Source organism: Ochlerotatus camptorhynchus, unplaced genomic scaffold (genome assembly GCF_037179485.1).
Source record: "Ochlerotatus camptorhynchus isolate MF236.1 unplaced genomic scaffold, CSIRO-AGI_Acam_v1.1 ptg000228l, whole genome shotgun sequence".
Classification (NCBI taxonomy): domain Eukaryota; kingdom Metazoa; phylum Arthropoda; class Insecta; order Diptera; family Culicidae; genus Ochlerotatus; species Ochlerotatus camptorhynchus.
This window is the reverse complement of record NW_027040718.1, coordinates 980,013-1,006,492: the sequence shown is the minus strand read 5'-3', so window position 1 is coordinate 1,006,492 and position 26,480 is coordinate 980,013. Positions and strand designations below refer to the sequence as shown.

The following is a 26,480-nucleotide window of genomic DNA, read 5'->3' as shown; positions in this document are numbered from 1 at the left end:
CAACCACTGGATGAGTTGGCGTGAAATCCGTCTATAGTGATTTGGAGACAATGTTCCAAGAAGTTCAGCTTGGAAAAAAAAATGCAGTAGGTACCTAATACACATAGAAAATAGAAAACATCTGTCAGGACATGTGTTATGTTAATCATTAACTTATGGATGACGAAAAGGATTTCTCAACTTGGCCAAATAATACTCCACATTTGTATTCATATATTGTTACAGTCACGGTTTATAACATTTGATGGGATATTTTACTAATGCGTGAATAGCTATTCTTTTTCGATTGCATTAGACGAACCGCGGCGCTAACAAACATTTTGAAGTTAGATAAAAACTTAAATGAACTTATTCAACTTCAAATGTTTGTTCAGTAGATATGGCTTTAATAATTATGTAAGTCTTTATAACTGAAATGAGCAAGCTTTTTTCATAGTAACTTTAATTTGGTGCAGTGTACAGCAAACATACGTCATAAATAATGTAAAAAAAATAAATAAAATTTGTCAAAATAAATTTTAATAATACGCACATCTAATGTATATTTAAAAAAAAAAAAACTAGCCAAAGATTTAGCAGTGGAGCTTTGTTACTGCTTAGTCGAAAATCAAGCTTATCTCGAGCGCGAATATTTTTCAAACAAAGACACACGTCGTCAATGTAAACTTTCTGTTGATGATTGATTAATATGTACCTATAATGTATAATCTTCCTATATATGATCAATCGCTATAAGTACATTCTACCGCTATTTTATTCCGGATAGTTCATATGTGTCAGCAGGTATCTCTCGAGGTTTGGGGGTAATAAATCAAAGTTAGCATAACTGTTTGGTGCTATGGGGAGGTGTCGGAATGTGCTGCAAAAATTAATCATTGGCGCGAATGGTCCAGCTTACCTGCTACCTCACACAATGACGAGAATTCTACAAAATCACAAACTCCATTGCCTCGTCTTCGTCATCGTCGTCATCGTCATCAGGCTGCGGCAGTTGCTGATGGGATTGCGAGATGCCATCGGGCCCTTGTGCCGTGAGAGGCGGCGGAGCCGGTGGCGTTCTATAGATGGGTCGTGGCGGAAGTTCCATCTGCTGTTCGCTACTTTTGCCCCGACAGAACACAAACATCGGATAGGTTACCTCGGGAAACTGTGTCACACCGGTCGAGCTGGTGAAACTGTTGCTCATCTGTTGCTTGGCCGGTTGGAGGAACTAGAAGGAAGTTGGGATCAGTTGATGTGTTTATGTTGAAGATAATGACCTAGTAGGTCGCACTCACCGGTTTGACGTTGTCGACGAATTTGAAAAAGTCTTCTCTTGTTTCACAGTAGAACCCAATGCAACAGCTCGGGTCCATTTTGTTAAGTTTCATCTTCCGTGGCGATTTGCAGTGGAATGAGGAAACGAGAAAACTCTCCTGGTTCACGTCCACCATGTCCTGGCAGTAATGCGGATCCAAGTGGATTAGTTTGTCCTCTGAAAACAAAGAGAAGATTGTTATTGAACAGACAAACCTCGCAAACAGAAGTACATGTGTACCTTGAAATCCAACAAAGTATAACGAGTGCTTTGGACGACCGCCGATTATTCCAATGCAATTTTCCAAACTGAGCATTGCTTTCAGGCAATCGCTGTAGATCGGATTTAGCTTTTCCGTTCCTAGTCGTAATGGTACTAAAAGGATCAACGACTTCCAGTGGCTAGATTCTCCGGAGGCAGAAGTGGTAGAGGCGCTTGAAGGTCCAGCAGTGGCGTTTGTGGTGCTGGTAGCTGTACTCGTACCAGGTGACGATGATGAAGAAGGTGAATTACTGGCAGAGGTCAGCTTCTTCTGCCACGGGGCAACGGTTGGCGCAGTGGACACTGTACACTCGTCAATTATGTCCTGAATGTAAACTGCACAATCCTGAGCGACATACACGTTAATCCCGTCGAGATCGGATATCTCCTGAGCCGCCAGTTTGACCGCTTGTCTAAGCAAATGTGCTACCGAACCGGGACCATACCAATCGCCAGGCTTCTTTCCAGACGCTTTTCCAAGTGCAACCAATGTGTGAATCGAGAACGGACTGGTCCTCGAAGAAGTATCCCCAAACCAGCGAATGATCCTCCGGTGGATAGTGTCCTGGTAGCTTAACGAATTGTAATTCAACTTTAAACTCTCAGCCGATGCATCCCAGCGCCAATTGCGACCAAGAAAATTAATCAACAGTCCTTGGGCCAGCAGCATTTGCCCCGACCGAATCATACAACCCCACCCACAATCGGACGTGTAATTCGAGTCGTCCATCGTCTGGAACTCTTTCCTGTACGTCATCCAAAGCCGCGTTATGAAATCCCGCTTGAATGCCTCAATGTCTTCCATCTCGACTTCCGGGCTGCTTTCTTCAATTGCATCTGTTCCCGTCTCTGCCGGAGGCGATTCCCCAAAAAATTCCGATGGCAACTGTTGAACGCTTTCGAACACCATTTGATTCGTTTCAACCGTCGCAGTCACCAACTCCATTGAATTTTCCATCGGCGGTGAACCATGCAGTGGCCTCTGATGGTAACATCGTCCCAGCAGCCACAGAGGTTGTTCCTTCGAGAAGCTAGTCTTCAGCTTACCACTCCAACCAAACTTGACATTGTTCCACATGGTCATAAGCTTTGTTTCTACTTTGCCTTTCAGCTCTTCTCCGCTGTTTCCCGCCCCCGCACAACCTGATCGGACAGGAGTCCCGCGAACACTTCCCGCACCGGATCCAACATCCTGCCGAGCGGATTGGGACGATATCTTCCTAGCAGGAGTTTCATTCTGTTGCTGCTGCTGCTGTTGCCGAAAGGACTGCTGACCTTCACTCTCGGAAATACTCCTGATGTGTTGACTGATCGTCAGACGACCGAAACCCGTCCGATTCAGTAGCACATCGTAGTTCATTTTATAATCTTCCGCACTGATGGGAAAGTTAAATCCCAATTATGACATACCTGTCCCTTCTCGGGAAGATCACAATCGGAGGGAATCCCGAACTGGTGACTCCTCTCCAAAGCTGCTGATGTATTCCCTCTGCACACCCCTTTGTCTGCTGCTCGTTCGTTACCCCGGAAGCAAGAGAAGAAAACAGGCACTAATCGATTACCACCACCGAATCGAATGAAAATCGCATACACTTGGCCTTGATATAGACGTGCGAATTAAAATTGTAGTCAGACAAATATAAAATACCCACACTTTCGATGGCGAGCAGGGATAGAATCAAAATTTGACAAAAACTTTTATTCGCCTGCAGCTGCACTTCAATGACGAAACGACGGGCCGTGTCTCGATTGAGATTGACTTTCTGATGTTTTTCTTTCGAAAATTCTCTATTGGCGATGATGCGAGCGGTGTAACTCTTTACTCCTATGGGGAAATTGCGTATGTAACTGTCAGTCTATGTGTGAAACATGGTGGACTTTTTCTTATTCTCTCACACTATTATAAAATCGTATACGAAACTGTCAACATTTGTATGAAGAAACGTCACTTCAGCACTGCCGTCAAGGCGAAATCCTTGCTGTTGCTCTCTGTCTCTCTCTCTCTCTCTCTCTCGATCTCCCGTTGACGCAATATTTTTTTTTCCTCCTTTTGGTTGTTATGATTCGTGGGCAATTAAAAATGTCATAACATTCACAGGGTGGCTCAAACTTTCTGTTTATGTTGGAGTGAAAAGAGTGGAATGCTCCATTAGGTCAACACAGGTCCTTTATTTATTTCGAAAGGGAGCATCAAAGTCCCCAACTCGATATTTGATTACATTGATCGATTTTACATTTTTTTTTGCTGTGTGTGGTACTGTACTATGTCCGACGCAAGGTCGAAAGTAACATAGATTGTCACGTGTGGGGTTTTCTGATTTTCAACTTGAACGATAATACAACACATTAGAATTTGAAACATGATCGCCCTTATAAAATTGTTATGGTTATTTTGCTTAACGACGTGTTCGGGGTATCCTCCAAACCGTTTGTGGATTTTTTTCCCCCTCTGTTCGGGACATAACACCACTGCGATCAGTAATTTGATCTATTATAGTATACACCGTGTCCTTAGTTTAGTGCATGTCGTATTACTCCATCACTATTGAGAAATGATGAAGTATTCGGTTTTGATACAGTTGCCATTCTTGCCTTCATCGCAAGGAATCGATTCTAACTGAAAGGTTCTGCTATTTATACCCTTCGGAGTTGGAACACCCTCCAAAGGCGTCTTTGTCAGTCAAAATTGGATTCCTTAACAACAAAAACAAGCTATGACACCGACAATGAAAAAGGAATCAGAACCCTAGTCTTAATCACTTCAAACTAGGTAACAACGATTAGAAGATTAGGAATCACATAGGTGAAGACTAACTAACTCATTTTTTCCTTGTTTCAAGATCAACCCGAGGACTTATCACTATCAACAAGGCATAAAAAGTAACAAGGACTAAGATGTGTTCCTTTGATTACCGAATAATCCTGTTCCCCTAGTTTGAAGAAGTCAGGACTAGGAATCGGTGGTAGATCTTACATCCCGTAACGTACCACGAAAAGGTGATCTACCCACGTTACGGGGTAACCGTTTGTGGGTTAGTTCGTCATCTTCACCATCGAAAGGCTGTGCGGCAACGTAGACAGTCCCGTCTGGCTGGAGAAGATATTCGCATCTACGTTGTACTTCTCTGTTCGTACGGGTCGCAGGGTGTTATTTTGGCCAAATTGAACTGTGCCGAATTGATTTCCTGCTTCATCCATTCCGTCTCCAGTGACTCCTGGATGGTGATTCGAGTTTTGGGATTCTTGTCATCATGGCAAAATTGTTCTATACCTCATCACTCTTTTGAGTGTTCTCCTATTCATCACCACTAGATACTGAAACGGTCACCTAGTTTCTACACGAAACGAAAATCAATTATTTTAATCATGTGTTTCACTTATACATTTTTGCCCAAACATCAGCCTTATACATTCCATAAGATAAACCACATAGGTCCTATTGAGAAATCCAACTTAAACTCCTGCGCGCCAGGTGGCAGGAATAAGCACTAACCGACGGTGATACGTTTGTGACAGCCCTTGATAATTTCATGGATTGTTTTCAAAATTGATTAATTTCAATGTAATTTCATGCAAATTTCTATTTAGAATGGATTAATCTTGTACAAAATGCATAAAACTATTTTGTAATGCATTGTCCCTAAATAAAAAGCTACTATAAGACTTATAAATTACAGAAAACATGTTAAGGTTTGAAATCATCTGCCGATTAAACAGAAGAAGAAGTCGGCCGACTAAATCCCTCGACGAAAAACTATTAAATAGGCCGATTGCTCGGTGTATCATCAAACGAAAAACGATTTAATATGCTGATTAATACACCAACTAAAATTAATTACAAGTGGCAATAGATTTAGTCGGTTGGCGAATCGGGTGATTTGGATGATGTTTGTTTATTTGGAAGATATTTTCGAAACAAAGCACGATAAAATTCAGCATTATATACTATTATTACGAGTACTACTTTTTTGCTCGGATCATGTTTTGACTTCCACAGAAACTCGCTAGAATAAATAGAAAATAATAGTTTTTTGGATGAAATTTCAAAAATGTATTCAGTTTGACACATTATTTCGGACTTATCACCGCTACGATTGCAGCGTCACGGTGGTCGATTGAAACTTGGATTTTTCAATAAGAATGCATAAAAATCATTCCTAGTTGAACACTCAGTCGGTTAACAACGTCCCGGTCTCAGTCGCGCGGCATCTAGTTTTTTTCGGTGTTTTTTCCGCCCAAGCGGTTTTTTCACCCCCCATTGGGTGCCCCAAGTGACCAGTGTGCAACAGAGGAAGTGGAATTCCATGGGCCGAGCCCCTTGGAGTTGCCATCCAGCTTTAGTTCACCCCGGTAATCCATCCGGTCGTCAAGCCATTTTTCCATCATCGTGCCGACCCACCAACACCAACCATCACCACCAGCAGCAGCAAACGGACCATCTAGCTGCAACGGCTGATAGGTTGTTTACAACCGGCATAAGTATTAGACAATACATTTTGCAAGTCCATTGCCTCCCTATTGTAGTTTAATTTTGCCTCTAGGCGCGTGACTCTGTCTCTCACCCCTGGTAGGGGAGTATGGGTCATAGTGAGACAACTTTTTGCAAGTAGATATAAGCTTTTTTTTTTGTTTCGATTTTTTTTTTTCTTTTTGATTTGTTCGTACGTCGGGCAAAAAATTTAATTACTAGTAATTAAAATTAATTAATTAGTGAAGGTTTTATTTTTTTTTCCTTCTTAAGTGGTTGCGCACCGCTTTTGCGCAACACTTATGGCATCTTCCGATGCCTACGTTACGCGAACCAGATACTATGAACCGTCTTCGAAAGGACCATGGGTTGTCTTTTTTCGGCCCAAAAATAAACCTTTGAAAACTCTCGACATAACGAGAGATTTGCTGCGTAAGTATCCGGGAATCTTGGTACACAAAGAAAGATTCAACAAACTGCGTGTAGAAGCACCGACTTATGATGTGGCAAATAAAATTGCTGATCACGAGTTGTTTAGTGTTGAGTACAACATCTACATCCCTTCTCGAGATGTGGAGATAGAAGGCGTGGTCTCCGACGCGAGTCTGACTGTCGAGGACTTGAAACATGCCTCGGGAACTTTTAAAAACTCGACATTCGCTACCGCGCTAGTGAAGATACTGGATGTAAGGCAACTGCATTCAGCATCTTTGCTAGACGGTAAAAAAGTTTATAAACATTCAGACTCGTTCCGGGTGACTTTCGCAGGTTCAGTTCTCCCAAACTTTGTTAAAATTGATGGTGCTTTTTTTCCGGTGCGACTGTTTGTACAGAGGGTATATAATTGTACCAACTGCAAAAGACTGGGACACTCGGCCAGCCATTGCGGCAACAAAACTCGTTGTGGCAAATGTGGTGAAAACCACAAAGAGGATTCTTGCCACAAAGAATCAGTAAAATGCGCTTATTGTGGCGAGAATCCTCACCCCTTGCAGGAGTGCCCGATGTACAAACAGCACTCCGATAAAGTGCAGCGTTCAATCTCTGGACGCTCCAAGCAGACATATGCTCAAATGTTGAAGGCTGCATCAGCCGTCCAAGATGCAAACCAATTTTCGGTTTTGTCAGTTGAAGAATCGGACTCTGACTCATCCGATGAAGGTGATTCTACGGTGGTACACGCACCTTCAAAAATAGACGGTTCCTCAAAAAGAAAATGCCCCTCCCCGAAAGTGCGCCGTAAGAAAACTAAAGTCACCTCCAGACGATTGCCAAATTCCAGGGTAATGGGGATGAAAAAACAAAACCGAAGGCTCCTGTTGATCCAATCCCTGGATGCAGCAAGAATTTTCCGCCATTGCCCAACAAAGATAAAAAAAATAAAAAAGCTGCTCCTCAAACTTCTCAAAAGAAATCCAAGTCCGAACGAGGTTTGCTAGCTTTTTCGGACATTGTGGAATTCATATTAAACATGTTCAACATACAAGACCCTCTAAGAAGCTTAGTTTCTGCCTTGCTTCCAACGTTAGAATCATATCTTAAGCAATTGACTGTTTCATGGCCCCTCCTTGCATCAATCATATCTTTCGATGGATAATTCGTCGAACGAGGTTGAAGATATGATCACTGTGCTACAGTGGAACTGCCGTAGTCTAGTGCCTAAACTAGACTCGTTCAAATTTTTACTTCACAATTCTGATTGTGATATATTTGCTCTCTGTGAAACATGGCTTTCTTCCGATAAAGAACTCAACTTCCACGATTTTAACATTATTCGCCTGGATAGAGACGATTCTTATGGAGGAGTACTTTTAGGGATCAAAAAGTGCTACCCTTTCTACAAAATTTCCCTTCCTGCTCTATCAGGCGTCGAAATCGTCACTTGCCAAATAAATGTGAAGAACAAAGATCTTTACATAGCTTCAGTATACGTTCCACCAAGAACCTCCATTAGCCGTAGTCAACTCTGGAATCTAGTTTCGATTCTTCCATCCCCAGTATTAATTCTGGGTGATATGAACTCCCATGGTACTGGGTGGGGCGATCTATATGACGACAATAGAGCGGCTATTTTTTACGATTTATGTGACGATTTCAATTTGACTATTTTGAACACTGGTGAAGCGACACGTATAGCAAAACCTCCGGCTCGAGAAAGCCGACTCGACCTATCTTTGTGTTCAAGATCGCTATCATTGGATTGTCAGTGGAAGGTTATCAATGATCCCCATGGTAGCGATCATTTGCCAATCATCATTTCAATAAAGTGTGGCCCTCACTCTGCAGAACCATCTCGGGTTCCATTTGATCTTACAAGGAACATCGACTGGCAGAAATATGCAACGGCGGTGACAATCGGGGTCGAATCAATAGATGCGCTTCCACCATTGGAAGAATATCGATTCCTAGCCGATTTGATTTACAAAAGCTCACTGGAAGCACAAAAAAGAAAAGTTCCAAGTGCACCCTTTAAAAGGAGACCAGCCACACCTGGTTGGGACGAAGAATGCACAAAATTGTATGTAGAAAAATCTGATGCTTTCAAAGCTTTTCGTAGACACAAAACCTCCACTTACTTCGAGGAATATTCAAAGCTTGAGACAAAGCTGAAACAATTAATCAAAGCAAAAAAACGCGGTTATTGGCGCAATTTCGTCGAGGGACTCTCACGAGAAACCTCAATGAACACCTTGTGGAGGGTGGCTCGCAACATGCGTAACCGCTCATCTTTCAATGAGAGTGAAGAATACTCCAACCGATGGATATTCGATTTCGCTAAAAAGGTCTGTCCGGACTCAGTTCCAGCACAAAATATTCTTCGAGAAGCGTCTCCTAGCGGCGGCTCTCTGGATAGACCATTCTCAATGCTGGATTTCTCTATGGCTCTTCTTTCATCGAACAACTCCTCACCGGGAAGCGATATGATTAAATTCAATCTTCTGAAAAATCTCCCAGATATCGCTAAAAGACGCTTGCTAGATTTATTCAATTCCTTGCTAGAAAACAACATTGTACCGCCTGAATGGAGACAGGTCAAAGTAATAGCCATTAAAAAACCTGGCAAATCAGCGTCTGACCATAACTCATACGTCCGATTGCTATGCTTTCGTGCATTAGGAAATTGTTGGAGAAAATGATCCTTCGGAGACTCGATCACTGGGTCGAAACAAATAACTTGCTATCAAATACACAGTTTGGGTTCCGCAAGAGCAAAGGAACAAACGATTGTCTAGCGCTGCTTTCCACAGATATTCAACTGGCCTTTGCACACAAGGAGCAATTGGCTTCAGTATTCTTGGACATTAAGGGGGCTTTTGATTCAGTTTCCATTGAAATTCTGTCAGACAATCTGCACAGATGTGGACTTTCTGGAATTTTAAATAATTTCTTGTACAATTTGTTGTCAGAAAAGCAAATGAACTTTTCTCTTGGAAAACTGACAACTTCCAGAATTAGTTACATGGGCCTGCCCCAAGGCTCATGTCTCAGCCCTCTTCTTTATAACTTTTATGTCAAAGATATCGACAACTGTTTGGCAGAACAATGCACGCTTAGACAACTTGCAGATGACGGTGTGGTTTCCGTAAGAGGTCCACATGCCGTGGACTTGCAAGGACCATTGCAAAATTCCTTAGATAACTTGTCTTCTTGGGCTATGAATCTAGGGATCGAATTCTCGCCGCAGAAAACTGAACTGGTAGTGTTTACTCGAAAGCGGTACCCAGCCCAAATGCATCTTAATCTTTTGGGCAGAAACATTACTCAATCATTGTCTTTCAAGTACCTTGGGGTCTGGTTTGATTCAAAGTGCACTTGGAATGCCCATATTACGTATTTGAAGCAAAAATGTCAGCAGAGGATCAACTTTCTCCGTTCAATTTGCGGCACATGGTGGGGTGCTCATCCGGGAGACCTCATAACGCTTTATAAAACAACTATTCTCTCTGTTCTAGAGTACGGCTCTTTCTGCTTTCTCTCGGCAAGAAAAAGTCACCTAATAAAATTGGAACGAATTCAATATCGTTGTCTGCGTATTGCTCTAGGCTGTATGCACTCAACGCATAACATGAGTCTCGAGGTTCTGGCAGGAGTAACACCCCTCCAGAACCGTTTCTGGGAGCTCTCTCTCAGAATACTAATCAAATGCGGAGTGACGAACACACTTATAATTGCTAATTTTGAAGAAATTCTTGGGTTGAACACACAATCTCGATTTATGAGAATCTACCACCACTACATATCATCAGATATGTGTCTTCCTTGTTATACTCCAGACCGTGTTCACTTCACCAATCGCAGTTCCTCAATTGAATATGATCTGACCATGAAACAAGCAACTCATGGGATTCCAGATCAACTTCGACCTATTATTATCCCACGTATTTTTACTGAAAAGTACCAACAAGTCAATTGCATGAAAAGATATTTTACAGACGGGTCCCGTCTCAATGGATCCACTGGCTTCGGTGTCTTCAATGAAAACTCTAGCGCCTTCCGCAAACTTCAGGAACCTTGTTCCGTTTTTGTTGCTGAGCTGGCAGCAATCAACTTCGCATTGGGGATGATTTCCAATATGCCCACAGACCATTACTTCATCTTCTCGGATAGTCTCAGTTCGATTGAGGCTATTCGGTCGATGAAACAAGGTAGGCACTCATCTTATTTCCTTTCAAAGGTAAGGGAGCAGATGTGTGTGCTGGTCGAAAGATCATATATGATTACCTTTGTATGGGTCCCCTCACATTGCTCAATCCCAGGCAATGAGAAGGCGGACTCTCTCGCAAAGGTGGGCGCGCAGGAAGGCGAATTGTATGACAGGCAAATTTCACACGATGAATTTTACCATTTAGTGCGTCAGAGTACCTTTTCGAGTTGGCAAACCGATTGGGACACTGGAAATCTTGGACGGTGGTTACATTCAATTATTCCTAATGTTTCTTCGAGAGCGTGGTTTAAAGGCTTGGGCTTAAGTCGTGACTTCATTCGCGTGATGAGTAGACTTATGTCCAACCACTACTCGCTAGATGCTCATCTCAATAGAATAAACCTCGTGGACAGCAACATCTGTCGGTGTGGAAACGGTTACGATGACATCGAACACGCAGTTTGGCAATGTACGGATAATGACGCCGCCAGAGAGCGACTTTTGAATACCCTCGAGGCCCAAGGAAGACAACCCTATGTTCCTATCAGAGACGTGTTGGCAACCCGTGATCTCTGCTATATGCAGTCCGTTTATGTTTTTCTTCAAATGTCTAGTATAAGAATTTAATTCCTTTTGTCTTTTGTCTCTCTTTATTAGTTTTTGTTTGTCTTGTCCCCCCGTCTCGATGAGTCTCATCGTCGCCCACTGGTCACCCACCATAGCCGGTCGAACTCCGGACGAAGCTAGAACAGCACTACCGTTCATACTGGCGACAACGCTCTGATGAGACAACGAAACCCTACCCCAAGCTCCTCCCCTGATCCTATCCTTCGAAAATGTACCCTTCTAACCTCGAGTAAGCCGCGAGTAATCGGCCCAACTCGTACTAGACATAGAATTAAGTGAATTTTGTTACACACAGTGAACAATGAATTATCGGCTCCGTAAAGCTAACGCGATTGAGCCTTCCAAATAAACGAACTAGATAAAAAAAAAAAAGAATGCATAAAAGGTATGTGTGACCGCTCATACATTTCATTTGACATATGATCTTCATTAACTTTTTGCAAGGCGTCTGCTTATTACTTGACTTATACATTTTATGAATAATCAGCAATAGAAATTTGCCAAAAGGTATAAGGAGGTTTCTATCCGTGTATTGGATTCGCTCATTCAAAAGACTTCAAAAGGAAGCCATGTTTTTAAATCTGGCATCCCTGCCTTGAGTTGACCTAATCTAAACAAAATCAGTAGACTGCATCACCCCCTGGAAGAACGAAAAGCGCTCAACAAACACGCAAATAACGCTTGACGTTCAAAAATTCCCGCGCACTGTGCGCACTTTGTAAACATTCTGTTCACAGTTCAAACAGTGACCATCTTATGTGGAATAATCTTGGAAATAATTCAGGATTTTTCGTGTTTTTATAAGAAATTGTTTCACGGAATCAAACTATTATTTATTTCGAACGTCTGCAGCTGGTAAAAATTCCGTTAAAAGTATTTTGGAAACGGCTTGAACAAAACAACTGCGGATCAATCGGATTTATTGGTTTCATTCAGGAACGAACAGGAATAGATAGCTAACATGAGTTTCAGCGGATTGTTAACCACGGGCTGTATTGCCGTAAGTAGTTTTTTGTTCTTTCACTTTGATTTGATAAAAACTGATGTTTTAAATGTTAGGATATCATGCGTGGAACAGAACTGGAGAAACCGGTGGTCCAGATTCTGGGTTCCAAACGTATCGCCGGTGGCGGTGAACAATCGGAACGCTATCGGCTGCTGATTTCCGATGGTCAGAATCTGTACAGTTTTGCCATGTTGGCAACGCAGCTGAACGAGCTGCATCAAAATGGTCAGCTGGCTGAGTACACCGTGATCCGGATTGACCGGTACATTACATCGGTTGTGAACCGGAATGAACGTGGCGAGAAACGGGTGTTGATTATTCTGGAACTGAATGTGATCAAGCCGGGTGCGTCGATTGGGGAGAAGATTGGCAATCCGCAACCGTTGACTGAAACGGGTGCTGGTGGCAGTGCTGGCTCTGCGTCGACATCGGCTGCCCCCACCCGGTCGGAATCTGCCGGAAGTGTCAGGTAGGGTTTGGAAGGATTTGTTTTGTGGAATGTTTAGTACGAAATATTTTTTTTTTAGTAACGGATCTAATTATCAGAACCGACCGGCTGGAGGAATGGGAAGTGCCCCGTCCGGTGGTGGTAGCATGTCGCTCCAGGATACCCTGACTCATCCTATCAATTCGCTGAGCCCGTACCAGAACAAGTGGGTCATCAGAGCGCGTGTCATGTCGAAATCGGCAATTCGTACCTGGAGCAATGCCAAGGGTGAGGGTAAGTTGTTCTCCATGGACATTATGGATGAATCGGGTGAAATTCGTGTCACGGCCTTTAAGGACCAATGTGATAAGTTCTACGATATGATCGAAGCTGATAAGGTTTACTACATTACAAAGTGTCAGCTGAAACCGGCCAATAAGCAATTCTCGACCTTAAAGAACGATTACGAGATGACCATGACAAACGATACGATTGTGCAGGAGTGCAAAGATGCATGTTCTTCCATGCCGACGATTCAGTACAACTTTGTGCCGATTTCCGGGATTGGCAACATGGAACCAAATGCCGTGATCGATGTAGTCGGTATTTGTAAGGAAGCCGGAGATGTGCTGCAATTCACAGCTAGATCATCCGGACGGGAGCTGAAGAAGCGAGAGGTCACAGTGGTCGATTCAAGCAATGCGGCCGTACAGTTGACTTTGTGGGGTGATGATGCACAGAACTTCCCCGCTTCCACCAATCCGGTAATCGTGATCAAGGGAGCTCGAGTGACCGAATTTGGGGGAGGCAAATCGCTTGGACTGGTCGCTGGCAGTGTCATGAAGATGAATCCCGATATCGAAGCTGCTCACAAGGTTCGCGGCTGGTATGATAATGGTGGGTGTGATAATGTCGTTAGCAGTGTTTCGACTCGCACGGGAGCCGGATCTGGCTATACAACCGAATGGATAACATTCCACGAGGCTAAGGAAAAGAACCTGGGCAATGGCGATAAGCCGGATTATTTCCAGGTGAAAGCTCTCATTCATAGTGTCAAGTCCAGTAATGCGGTCTACAAAGCTTGCCCACAGCCAGAGTGTAACAAGAAAGTCGTTGATCAAGAGAACGGACAGTACAGGTGTGAAAAATGCAATGCCGATTTCCCCAATTTTAAGTATCGGTTGCTGGTCAGTGTAAGTATTTGCAAATCTTGCCATCGAGGATTTGTGTCCCTGATAAATTGTATTCTTTCAGATGTTGGTTGGCGATTGGACTTCCAACCGATGGATCACGGTGTTCTCGGATCTGGCCGAACAGCTGTTGGGGAAAACATCCCAGGAAATCGGCGATGCCCTAGAATTCAACAAAGAGGAAGCCGAACAAATCTTCTCTGCGATAAGCTTCAAGAACTACGTCTTCAAGCTGCGAACAAAGGTCGAATTCTACGGAGACTCAGCACGGAACAAGACCACCGCTGTCGCAGCCACATCCCTTAATCACAAGGAGTACAATGCCTATCTCATCAAAAATATCCAGGATATGACAGGAATTGGCAAACACTAGATTTAGAACTCCTACCAGAAGTTGCTCACGTTCCCACTTATGTTTCTCTTAAGTTCCACCAAATAATGATCCACATATACAAAATAACTATTACCTTAATTATAATGATTATGATCAATCTGTGTAAAAATGATACCTACAAATACAATGCATAAAAATACTCATAAATCCGTATTGAGTATAAACCGATTTCCCTCGGATTGTGCCCCGATGTAGCGATAGCGGCACTTCCCGTAAGCTCCCCGATGGTCGCCCGCCTCGCGGATACTCTCCGGCAGTGGATGGTACACCGGTGGTTCCTTCGGTCGGACACCTAAGGCCGTACTCAAGCTGGCATAGAAATGCCGCAGGGCGTTACCCTTCCGGCTGGTGTTCTCCTCTTCCTCGTATTCCTGACTCTGCTGGCTGCGTACGAAGTCGCGTTCCATCTTTTTCACCCGCTGTGCATCCAGGATCCGAAGGCGCGGCAAATAGCGAATAATGTACAACCTAGTGGAACGAAAGCCGGTATGAATTGATCGCTGGGTCAAATCCCATGTCATTGTCTCACCTATATTTGAGATAATCGTACTCGGAGTATTTGAGATTCAGCAAATGGCACGGACAGGCTGGATTCCCCAACAAGCTCAGGTATTCCAAATTCGGGAAGCAGAGAGACAGCTTTGTCAGCAGCAGATCCAGATTTTCGAACTGAAAATATATAAAAGTAAACCCTGTTTTAATGCTTTCTTTGCGAAGGCAGAATTGCTAGTGAATTGAGACTGGAAAAATCAAACCACTGCACTGATACGAGCTCGTGCTGCAGGATGCAACATTTATCAAGAATGCAATAGGGAAAGGAGCGTTTAATTAAACACCATGGAATGATCTGGGTGGCGGAAAGGTCAGATTTTTAATAATAATATTGATTAGATATCAATATACTTCTTGGTCGGACAAATGGACCAATGCGTATTGGTTTTAACATTCTGTTTCCAGGCTAGTCTTACCAAGTACCTAGTATATAGCCGAGTTTTTCAGCAAGATAACTAACTGGTTCCGAAGCGTTAGTTACAACTTGTTACACTTTGTAACAAATGAATAAGACAACAGGGGCAACCCCGGCGTAGTGGTTAACATCCATATTTCTCACGCCAAAGTCACGAGTTCAACACCCCTATTCTGTATTTCGTTCGAAACGAAATTCATAAACAAAAAAATATTTTTTTGTATGTGTATTTCGTTTTGAACGAAATGCAGAATAGGGGTGCAAATCTCACCCCCGTAGGAGTCACGAATGACCCAAGAGTGTTAAAGTGACTATAAAAAAAAAAAATAAGACAACACAAGATACTTGATGGTGAATTATCGGTGCTCGGTTGCATCTTAGAGTTTAGTTAAAGCATGGTTAATTATGTCTCAGAAACATCAGTAGGTAGTAACACTCACCTTATTATTGTTCAACGACAACAGTTTGATTCCATCCAACTGCGCCGGAAAGATGATGTCATCCGTGAGGTAATTGTTATCCAGCACTAGTTCTTCGAGTTTGGTGAAAAGTTCCAGCGATTCGAACGAGGACAGTTTGTTGTAGCTCAGATCCAGATGACGAACTCGATCCGAGTACAGGTTTAGGATGGCCTCCGGTAGTTTGTACGTCTTCTGATCAAAGTAGATGAGCTGTACAAGATGATGTGAGGTTTAAATGAATCTCAAGACTTAAAGTATGAAGAGCCGAACATTTTCTTAGACGGCATTTTTGCCCCCATATTATATGACCCATTACAACCACGATGTTTGATTTACAATTTTTAATGTCTGTGCTGTTAAATAATAAAAAATCACTGATGTTTTGAAGAGGGGCGTAATTTTCATGGTTTAAAAGGACCCCTGCCAACCATAACTACATCTCTGTAATTTCACCGAAATTGAAATTTCTGTTTGCAGTTTAAACAAAGAAGAATAACTTTAAGTATTTAAAAAAATTGTATTTTTTTCTCGGAATTCTAGAAATTGTCTCGCTTGTGCGATATACATTTAAATTGTATGTAAGAAGCTGTCGTGACCGGACTCGATTTCTGGACCATCCATTTCCAAGCGGCTTTATCTGGAACCTTCTTTCTTTTTTCTAGTTTTCACCAAACAGACGACTTTCTATGTTTTGCTTCCGTTCGTTACGAACTCACTCTTAAGACTGATTTATTGTGTCCTTTTTATCAACTAGCCTACTATTGATTTCACCGATCATTTTCTTTACCTCAACCGATATATTTCGCCTACTATCGATCTCTAATGATTGTCAGCATAACAACCGATATATTTGTCCTATTCTCTACAGAAGCCACCATTCTAGATTGGGTCTTGCCATGCAACATACAACATACTGCTGTATGAAGGGCCAAAAGGGGTTGGACGGGCCCGGAAGCAAAGACACTTACGCGAAACCCGCGGGAATAAGAGAATCTTCTTCCAACAAAACAATGGGATGGTTTGTTTGAGAACAGCGCGCCAAATTCATTGCAACTGTTGGAGTGAAATGCAACTATCTTAAATGACAGTACACAATCCCTCCTAGACTCAACTCCATTGTCCAGTTACAACTTCAAAGATGCCCTGATGCACCCTACCGTCTCGCTTGTGCGTTATACTTTTAAATTAGGCATAAAATCGAATGCAATTGAACCGAACGGATCGCTAAGTAAAATGAATCATTACAAAGGCAGCAAAATTGTTCTACGTTTTAACTAACTTGAAAATTCGCATAGTACTTTCATAGGATTTTTTATGAATGTTCTTTTTAGAATTCCTCTAATATCAATTTGATAATCTCTCTGGGATTCCATAGAAATTTTCTTTATAACAGTCTAAAAATTCTATAAAGAACGATCCTAACCAGACCGCGGGCCTACCCGAATGACTCGACTGGTTCATGGGTTGTCTATTTTCAGCCCAAAAACAAACCTTTAAATGTTGTAAAAATTTCAAATGAAAGTCAACAACCAAACAAAAACTACTATCCGACCATTCGAACTGCTCGAATACATCCATGGCGGTGGATGCTACACCAACCATTCCATCGTCCAACATCTCCAACATATAATGTTGGAGGACCGTCTTGGCAAAATCTCAAATAGTTCAACAAATTATTTTTACTCTCCTGACTTTTTGCACTTCCAACTAACACAATAAGAAATTATAATTACGAAACATAACATTAACTATACAGAAAAAAGCACAGAACAGAAAGGAAAGTGCCAACGAATCGATGAATCAAAAAGTGGTTCGTTTGTGGCAATGTGTCGGGTAGCGTTCCTCACGGGTTTTCTATGTGCACTCACACTATCATACACAGAAAAAAAAATTGTTGAATATTACATCCAAACTGCTGCAACCAGGTCAATCCATCGCTTGTGTAATATAACGTTGTACGATGTACATCGATTTTGCGAACAAAATTACATCCATTGATGTAATATTGTATCTGCTTTTTGCTATTACATCATTATTTCATGCATCAACTTGAATTACATTGATCGATATTACATTTTTTTTGCTGTGTAGCATGCTGCCTATCTTAACTGGTGTAGTACTGCTTTGCTTGGGACCGATAGGCTAGTCAAGTAGTGAGCCAATTTTAAATCGTTAGTTTCCACCGGTTGCTATTGGTCCCAAGCAAATCGATTAACGTATCCCATTCTAGTCGAAATTCTAGTATGTACTACACTACGTTTGTTTTGATTCACTATGAAAGTTGGACAGATAAAATGATGGGTTCGTAGATTATCCTATGTTTCGAGGGGTGCATCGATTAGCTTGGGACCAAGATAGTACCAGAGCTGAGTCAAAAAGTTGAGTACGTTTCTTCGGGACCTTCTGGTCTTAGAGTTACCTCTATGGTTTTACCCTCACAGGCTCGTTTCGTGTGACCTTTTCTAGATCAGCCCATCCTCACTACATCGAACTGGGAAAACTTCGACTACCTGTGCGCATGTTCGTTCCCCGGTCATGAACTGCCAACACTGTAAGCAGTAGGTACATACGGCCTCCCACTGTGGCAGCACGAAACGCTGTTCTAAATGCGTGGAGAAGCATGAGGATGTAGCCTGTAAAGCTACTGCACTAAAATGCGTGTACTGCAAAGGAACTCCTCTTCATGGTTTCACGTCGTGCCCGGTGTACAAACAACGCAGGTAGAAACTGCAACGATCACTTAAGAAACGTTCCAGGCAGTCTTTTTCAGAAATGCTTAAGACAGCCACGCCATCGACCAACGACAAAAATCCCTTTTCTCTTTTGTCAGATTGCAAGACTTGGCTGAGGAGGGAACTCATTTCAGTTTTCCGGAAGGTTCTGCACGGAAACGAAGACGCATCCGTTCGCGGAAAGTTTTAGATCAGAAACCCCACATCAAGCTAGTCCAAATCAAGGAGTAGTAGAAAAAAGGAGACTTCTACCAACAATCAATACGAAACTAACGATTTTAAATTGGATCACCACTTTAGTAGCCTATTGGTCCCAAGCAAACGATTAACGTACCCTATTCTAGTTGAAATTCTATTACTACACTATGTTTGTTTTGATTCGCTATGAAAGTTTGACAGATAACATCAGGGGTGTGTGGATTCATGCAGAACATGCAGGGGTGAGTGAAATAGCTTGGGACTGCTTGGGACCGTTGTTCTGGTACTGAGTGAGCCAAAAATAATAATGATTTTCTTCGGGACCCAGTGGTCTTAGAGTTACCTCTATGCTTCTACCATAGAGATAACTCTAAGACAAGTAGGTCCCGAAGAAACGTGCTCAACTTTTTGGCTCACCTCTGGTACTATCTTCGGTCCCAAGCTTGTCGAATCACCCCTCGAAACATAGGAAAAACCAATAACCCCTCATTTTATCTGTCAAACTTTCATAGCGAATTAAAACAAACATTGCGTAGTACTAGAATTTCGACTAGAATAGGGTACGTTAATCGTTTGCTTGGGACCAATAGGCTACTAAAGTGGTGAGCCAATTTAAAATCGTTAGTTTCGTATTGATTGTTGGTACAACCCAGCTACCGGCAACTCGAAATCAGCTACAATTTGTAGTGCGTGTGTTTCATTTCAAGAAAAACCTACTAGATTGCTTTTTCTCAGTGGTAAAAATATAGTCAAATTGAAGCTGAAAGCATAAAGAATCGTTTGCATGCATTCAGCGAAGTGTTTTCGTAAGAAAATCCAGTGAAAATAGTGTTTCAATTTGGGTTGCCGAAAATAGTCTGGCATGCCGAAGCCGTCATTTCCCCTATGTGTTCAGTTATTCCTACTCCACGGTTGATTATAGGAGATTTTAATTCCCACGGTAAAGGCTGGGGGGGAACTGTATGATGACAACGGTTCTACTTTGCTATATGTTTTCTGTAACAACTTCAATATGAAAATTCTTAACAATGGAGAAATAACACGTGTGGCCTTGATTAGACCTCACCCTTTGCTCTAATTCATTATCGTTGGATTGCACGTGGAATGTGATCCAAGATCCCCACGGTAGTGATCACTTGCCGTTTAAAGTTTCAGTTGCCAGTGGGTTCAATCCGTCGGAACCCGTTAACGTCGGCGAACGATCTTACCCGTAATATCGATTGGGCAAAGTTCAAGACTGTGATAGATGAAGCACTAACGTCGGTAGATGGGTTTCCATCGTTGGAGGAATATAACCATATATAACTTCCCTAATAAAATTTGTATTGGGTATCATCCCAACCATTTGTGGAATAGTTCAATAATTTGGGTTATGGTTCGGGTATGGTGTTTTTTTTATTAGGGTTCCTATCCAATCTGATCTTGGACAGCGCGTTTCAAGCTCAAACTCGACCGGTTCCAGGAACGTCTTTCTGTAGGAAACCTTCTCAACGAGAGCGAGGAGTACTCGGTTCGTTGGATTCTCAAGTTCGCGCGAAAAGTATGTCCTGATTCCGTGCCGGCACAAATGATTCCTCGCGAAACGACGAATTTGGTAGACGAGATTAGTCAACCTTACTCAATGCTGGAGCTCTCACTCGCGCTCCTTTCGTGTGGCAATTCGGCTCTGGGGGCTGATAGGATCAAGTTCAACTTGTTGGAGAACCTCCCAGACATCGCTAAGAGGCGCATGTTTAACTTGTTTAGTCAGTTCCTGGAGCTATATTGTTCCGGATGATTGGAGGTGGGTGAGAGCCAATTAAAAAGTCTGGCAAACCCGCGTCAGATTGCAATTCGTCGATGTTGTCGTGCATACGAAAATTGTTGGAGAAAATGGTCCTTTTTCGCCTGGACGAATGGGTTGAGATGCATAACCTACTCTCAGATACTCAATTTGGTTTCCGTAGGGGTAAGGGAACGAACGACTGTCTAGCGTTGCTGTGTGTGTGTGTGTGTGTGTGTTCCCTCTAACTCCCACTGGCTGGCAGTGTTATTATGGAAGAACTCTCTCTGCAATGTCGCATTTATGGCCATTGTACACAGCTTTAGTCCGGGAGTTAGAAAGTGGGAGATCCAGCAACCCATTTCAGAATGTCTGGAGAGTCACGCCCATTCCGTGGTTACTTTCACTTACAATAAGCCCCGCATGTGTGTATCACGGTTATCAAATGGATATTGGTATTACATACACGCTTCCAGGTTCGAAAATATTCTTGCAAACCTGGCACGTATTCAGGTTATGTTTTTTTTATATTGTAAAATGTATTTGGACTGGTCTCACCATGTTAATTTGATCCTCCAATCCATGGGTTCCGTAATTTTGATTTTCTCTAAGCTTTGCATCTCATTTCGTGATGCACCTTTGCCGTAATACTTCCTTTAACGAACACAAATCACTAGCATTGTCATGGTCATCTGGGAGGAGATTCGCGTTTAGTGCTTTCCTCAGGAACAGTTCGCGGCCACCAACTGCCACCTGTCTAGTCTTGGGCGTATCCAGCGAGGCATCTTTCATATTGCTCGCAATCTCCGACACTGGCGAGAGACCAGCAGTCGAGCATTTTTGCAAGCGGAAAACTTGCTGATTCACGGCAACGTCGGCCACCGAATCACCACCAAAACTCGCGACGGACACATTATCAACACGTTCCCGGGTAGTTCACCAACCGGAGCGATCTCTCAATAGAACTACACGCCGAAAGTGTAGCATCCGAACTCGGAGAACCAGGCTCCCGGGAGACACCGAACAATGGAACTGAAGCTGCGTCGTATATTTTGGAGGTTAGATTCAAGGTCAACCGAGTCACTCAAGGCAAACACAGGCAAAACACGATATATCACTAAATGATAACTTTATGGACACTTGAAACTAAATTTCAGCACACAAATTAACAAATTTAAAGCCAAAAAGTGTTTAATTCGCTTACGAAAAATACGCAGCAAAAGAAAAACACGTCAGCTTTCAAGCGCGGCCTACTGCGATCTTTTCAACAACTGTCTAGCATTGCTTTGCGCAGAAATTCAATTGACTTTTGTTGAAAAAGAGCAATTGGTTTCTGTGCTCTTGGATATCAAGGAGGCTTTTGATGCAGTATCGGTCAAGTCTCAGTTCGATTGAGGCTATTCGGTCGATGAAACCAGGTACTCATCTTATTTCCTTTCAAAGGTAAGGGAGCAGATGAGTATGCTGGTCGAAATATGATTACCTTTGTATGGGTCCCCTCACATTGCTCAATCCCAGGCAATGAGAAGGAGGACTCTCTCGCAAATGTGGACGCGCAGGAAGGCGAATTTTATTACAAGCAAATTTCACACGATGAATTTTACCAATTAGTGCGTCAGAGTAGTCTTTCGGGTTGGCAAACCGATTGGGACAATGGAAATCTTGGAAGGTGGTTACATTCTATTATTCCTAATGTTTCTTCGAGAGCTTGGTTTAAAGGCTTGGACTTAGATCGTGACTTCATTCGCGTGATGAGTAGACTTATGTCCAACCACTACTCGCTCAATAGAATAAACCTCGTGGACAGCAACATCTGTTGGTGTGGAAACGGTTACGATGACATCGATCACGCAGTTTGGCAATGTACGGATAATGACGCCACTAGAGAGCGACTTTGGAATACCCTCGAGGCCCAAGGAAGACAACCCTATATCCCTATCAGAGACGTGTTGAATGCCTGCGATCTCTACTAAAGGGTGATACGGTCAAAATTTGGTCAAGGGAAAACGCGTGTAAATCGGTGAAATCGTTTATTTAAAAAATCAAATTAAATTTCTTTTTCAAGTTCAATTAGTATAAAATTCAGGAAAAATATTCAGTTAGGCTTCCGCTTTTCCAAATCCGAATTGCCGGGCCTTACGCTTGACCCCTGCCATCAGATTTTGTACAGCCACCTTGTCCACCTTCTTCGCCGCAGAAAGCCAGTTTGCCTTGAACTGCTGCTCGCCCTTAGCAGTTTTTTGGTCTTCTTTAGGTTCCGCTTGACAATAGCCCAGTATTTCTCAATTGGGCGGAGCTCTGGCGTGTTGGGAGGGTTCTTGTCCTTGGGAACCACCTGCACGTTGTTGGCGGCGTACCACTCCATGGCCTTTTGACGTTGGATAACGTCTTTCGGCAACATACGGGGGTACAAAATTGAAAACAGTCATTTTAGATGCGTTACGAAAAATTAAAAGATTTTGAACGATAATAACTCAACCGTCTCTCGATAGATTTACGAGATAATGGCATCAATCGATTGGAAATATTTCTAGCAATTTGCTGAATGTTGATAAACTATTGATTTCATTCTGTAAACTATTGAAAAATGGTTAAAAGTAAACCATTGTCTAAAGATGGTGAAAATCGATTGATTTTTTTATATTCTTATATTTCGCCAACCGAGACATCAGATGCGAGTATCTGACACCTCTGATATTTTCTGTTCTACTATATAAGCGTCCAACAAGGTCGCCCGTTCCATCATTGTCTATCCGATCGTCGACCCAGCAGCAGAGCAGCAGAGCAGCAGTACCAGAGCAGCGGAAGCAGAGCAGCGGCAGCAGAGCAGCGGCAGCAGAGCAGCGGCAGCAGAGCAGCGGCAGCAGAGCAGCGGCAGTGCGTTGGTGCCAGTGCGCCGAGTGCGTTGGTGCCAGTGCTCCGGTATACTGGGTCGCCGTCATGGAATGCCCAGCTGCTGCAGTTCTCAGTCGGTCGTATTCACCGTATGCTCCGCAAGGACAACTACGCCGAGCGCCTTGGACAAATGGCCCTTTTCAGGGCCACAACATTATCAAGAAAGTGTTTAACGTACGTATGCGAGTATCTGACATCTCTGATATTTTCTGTTCTACTATATAAGCATCCAACAAGGTCGCTCGTTCCATCATTGTCAACAACATCAGCCCAACAAAACGGACCTTTTCAGGGCCACCAAACTTTCGCAAAAGAGTTATTAAGGAATATTCCAAAAATATAATATACACAATTAAGTACAACACATAACAGACGTTATCCAACGCCAACCCTGCGGTCGTATCTAGTATACAACCCTTCCAACTTTTTACCGTAATGGCAAGATGCCAAATCCGGCCAAAACAGTACGGAACAACCGTGTTTCTTCAGGAAAGGCAGCAGACGTTTATTCAAACACTCTTTCACGTAAATTTCTTGGTTGACAGTCCCGGAAGCTATGAAAATGCTGCTTTTCCAGCCACAGGTACAGATGGCTTGCCAAACCAGATATTTCTTTGCGAACTTTGACAGTTTCATGTGCTTGAAAACATCTGCTACCTTTCCCCTTCCTTTTGCCGTATAAAACTCCTGTCCCGGAAGCTGCTTGTAGTCGGCTTTGACGTAGGTTTCGTCGTCCATTACCACGCAGTCAAACTTCGTCAGCATCGTCGTGTACAGCCTCCGGGATCGCGCTTTGGCCGTCGTATTTTGTTTATCATCGCGATTTGGAGTCACTACCTTCTTGTAAGTCGATAGTCCGGCTCGTTTTTTGGCTCGATGCACGGTTGTAGACGATACACCCAGCTTATTTGCGGCATCTCGAAGAGAGAGGTTAGGGTTTCGCTTGAAACTACCGGCAACTCTCTTTGTCGTCTCAGCGGCTTCCGGTTTTCGATTTCCCCCCGATCCAGACTTCCTGGCTGTCGACAAACGTTCCCCAAACACTTTAATTACATTTGTAACGGTTGATTTGGCAACTTTTAGCGATTTTGCCAACTTTGCGTGCGAGTAGCTCGGATTTTCGCGATGCGCGAGCAAAATTTTGATACGCTGCTCTTCTTGCTTGGACGGCATTTTGACAACTGAAGAGTGAATTCCAAAATCAAAATAGGAGCAACATTCTACACACACACACCTTCAAAATGAGGGGTGGTCAGGTTTTTTAAATGCAAAATTGAAAGAAATACGTCAAGTTGATATTGACCAAATTTTGACCATATAACCCTTTATATGCAGTCGATTGATGTGCTTCTGTAAATGTCTAGTATAAGAATTTAATTCGTTTGTCTTTTGTATCTCTTAATTAGTTTTTGTTTGTCTTGTCCCCCGTCACCATAGCCGGTCGAACTCCAGACGAATCTAGAACCACACTACCGTTCATACTCGCTCTGATGAGACAACGAAACCCTGCCCCCAAGCTCCTCCCCTTTTCATACCCTTCGACAATGTACCCCTCTAACATCGGGTAAGCCACGAGTATTCGGCCCAACTCCTACTAGACATATAATTAAGTGAATATTGTTACAAACAAAGAACAATGAATTATCGGCTCCGTAAAGCTAACGTGATTGAACCTTACATATAAACGAACTAGATAAAAAAATCGATTAGATATGTGATAAATTTTTTGAGTGTACCAATGCTACCGCCGCCAGGGAGGGAGCTCGACCGGGGACCAACGGCTTTACTTCAGAGATTTCACGCTTACCACGGTCCTAAAACCCGTAAACCGGCCGAAAGCTCTAATAATAATCTCATAATAATCTTGAAACGTTGAAACACACCATAAAGACGCTAAAAATGGCCAAATATAAGTCAAAATCTAACTTTTAAAAATTAATTTTAAATGCCACAATGACATTTAAATCTCCAAAATCTAACATTTCAAAAGTTCCTATCTGCATTGCTCGACTCTCTTCATTGACTTTCTCTTTCGGCAATAACTCAGCTGCAAAAACATTCCCTGTTGTTTTTGAGGCTTTAGACGCTATATTAGAATCTTCTTTACAAAACTATGTGGCAAAAATAGCCCAAAATCTGTTTGCAGTCCTGGGTATCAAAACCTTTTGACATGTTTGTATAGAAATGCCCTTAAAACTCTTAACTATTTCTCGAATTACGTAAATGATGATTGTTCAATCCTTAAAACGCCAAAACATTGAACCCATTAATCGCAAAAATGGCATTGCAAGTTTTCTAAAATGATTTTAGATTTCCAGAATAGTTAAGGGAGAAAGAATTCGTTAAGAGATCTAAACTAGTATTAGAAAATGTAAATGCTTCTGACCAAGTTGTCTGAATTTGCACGACCCACCTGTATTGAGAAACGCTATGCTAAGTCATACCAAACTTTTTTGATGTAAAAGTGAAACTTAGTTTATGAGCGATATTCACATTGCTATAAGTAAATAAATAAACCACACATAACGCAAGTAAATCATATTCGTTCAAGGACAGTTGATAAGAGACAGTTAAAAATCGCTTCAAAAATCGTACCTTATCACTGCTAGAGTTTAACATTTATGAGAATAAGACCTCTTAATATGTTGCCGTTTCTTCGTGTTCTTTTTTACCGGCACAGAATAAACAAAAATTCACCCTCTTTCAATATTTACCGCTGGAAGACTATTTTGTATACTCACCTTTTGTTCATCATCTATGTAGATAATTTTATTCCAATTGATATCATCCATCATGACGCTGTTCGGTTGATTATCACTAACCCTCGACTTCTAACAAGATTGCACTCCACTAACCCAGAAAATTAATCTAATGGTTTTCTAAACTTTTCTTCTGCACTATGAAACCTTTTAGGAGGCACGTACCCCGATTTGTCACCTTTCATCGACCGCCGACTCCTATCAACTATATATACAAGCGTAAAGAATTGAAGAGAGAGATGCACTGTCTTCGTACTACACAATCACTGACGATTTATAAAAGTTTGTTCTATTTACACACCAACTGTGGCCGAAGCCCCGGAGATCTCCGGGTCCGCTTATCAGTCTAGGAGTTTACTTTGCTTTGTTTTTCACTGCGTATCTCCCATAC

The 26,480-nt window shown here is 42.5% G+C and overlaps 3 protein-coding genes across 3 annotated transcripts; 1 reads left to right on the top strand and 2 right to left on the bottom strand.

Annotated features, from left to right (window-relative positions):
- Window positions 1-201: 201 nt before the first annotated feature.
- On the bottom strand, window positions 202-3,284 carry Atg4b (Autophagy-related 4b). The gene is made up of 3 exons (XM_065225330.1): window positions 1,538-3,284; window positions 1,278-1,474; window positions 202-1,210 (listed from the first exon to the last, which is right to left on the bottom strand). The coding sequence occupies exons 1-3, from the start codon at window positions 2,916-2,918 to the stop codon at window positions 926-928; spliced, it is 1,863 nt and encodes a 620-aa protein (XP_065081402.1). The 5' UTR covers window positions 2,919-3,284; the 3' UTR covers window positions 202-925.
- Window positions 3,285-12,060: 8,776 nt separating this feature from the next.
- Window positions 12,061-14,454, top strand: RpA-70 (replication protein A 70). Its single transcript, XM_065225344.1, has 4 exons — window positions 12,061-12,298; window positions 12,358-12,773; window positions 12,832-13,924; window positions 13,986-14,454. Exons 1-4 carry the CDS (start codon window positions 12,260-12,262, stop codon window positions 14,292-14,294), a joined length of 1,857 nt encoding a protein of 618 aa, XP_065081416.1. The 5' UTR covers window positions 12,061-12,259; the 3' UTR covers window positions 14,295-14,454.
- On the bottom strand, window positions 14,372-26,447 carry LOC135704002 (leucine-rich melanocyte differentiation-associated protein). Its single transcript, XM_065225366.1, has 4 exons — window positions 26,072-26,447; window positions 15,723-15,953; window positions 14,845-14,984; window positions 14,372-14,783 (listed from the first exon to the last, which is right to left on the bottom strand). Exons 1-4 carry the CDS (start codon window positions 26,123-26,125, stop codon window positions 14,456-14,458), a joined length of 753 nt encoding a protein of 250 aa, XP_065081438.1. The 5' UTR covers window positions 26,126-26,447; the 3' UTR covers window positions 14,372-14,455.
- Window positions 26,448-26,480: the final 33 nt, after the last annotated feature.

What these genes read in the sequence shown, in the direction of transcription:
- Atg4b (XM_065225330.1), bottom strand. Translation starts at nt 2,918, where the DNA reads ATGAACTACGATGTGCTACTGAATCGGACGGGTTTCGGTCGTCTGACG. An exon ending in ATACTTTGTTGGATTTCAAG is followed by an intron (nt 1,475 to 1,537) that starts GTACACATGTAC and finishes CTTTGTTTTCAG; the next exon opens with AGGACAAACTAATCCACTTG. An exon ending in TCGTCGACAACGTCAAACCG is followed by an intron (nt 1,211 to 1,277) that starts GTGAGTGCGACC and finishes ACTTCCTTCTAG; the next exon opens with TTCCTCCAACCGGCCAAGCA.
- RpA-70 (XM_065225344.1), top strand. Translation starts at nt 12,260, where the DNA reads ATGAGTTTCAGCGGATTGTTAACCACGGGCTGTATTGCC. An exon ending in GAATCTGCCGGAAGTGTCAG is followed by an intron (nt 12,774 to 12,831) that starts GTAGGGTTTGGA and finishes TTTTTTTTTTAG; the next exon opens with TAACGGATCTAATTATCAGA. An exon ending in AGTATCGGTTGCTGGTCAGT is followed by an intron (nt 13,925 to 13,985) that starts GTAAGTATTTGC and finishes GTATTCTTTCAG; the next exon opens with ATGTTGGTTGGCGATTGGAC.
- LOC135704002 (XM_065225366.1), bottom strand. Translation starts at nt 26,125, where the DNA reads ATGATGGATGATATCAATTGGAATAAAATTATCTACATAGATGATGAA. An exon ending in ACATAGATGATGAACAAAAG is followed by an intron (nt 15,954 to 26,071) that starts GTGAGTATACAA and finishes CATCTTGTACAG; the next exon opens with CTCATCTACTTTGATCAGAA. An exon ending in TACGATTATCTCAAATATAG is followed by an intron (nt 14,784 to 14,844) that starts GTGAGACAATGA and finishes TCGTTCCACTAG; the next exon opens with GTTGTACATTATTCGCTATT.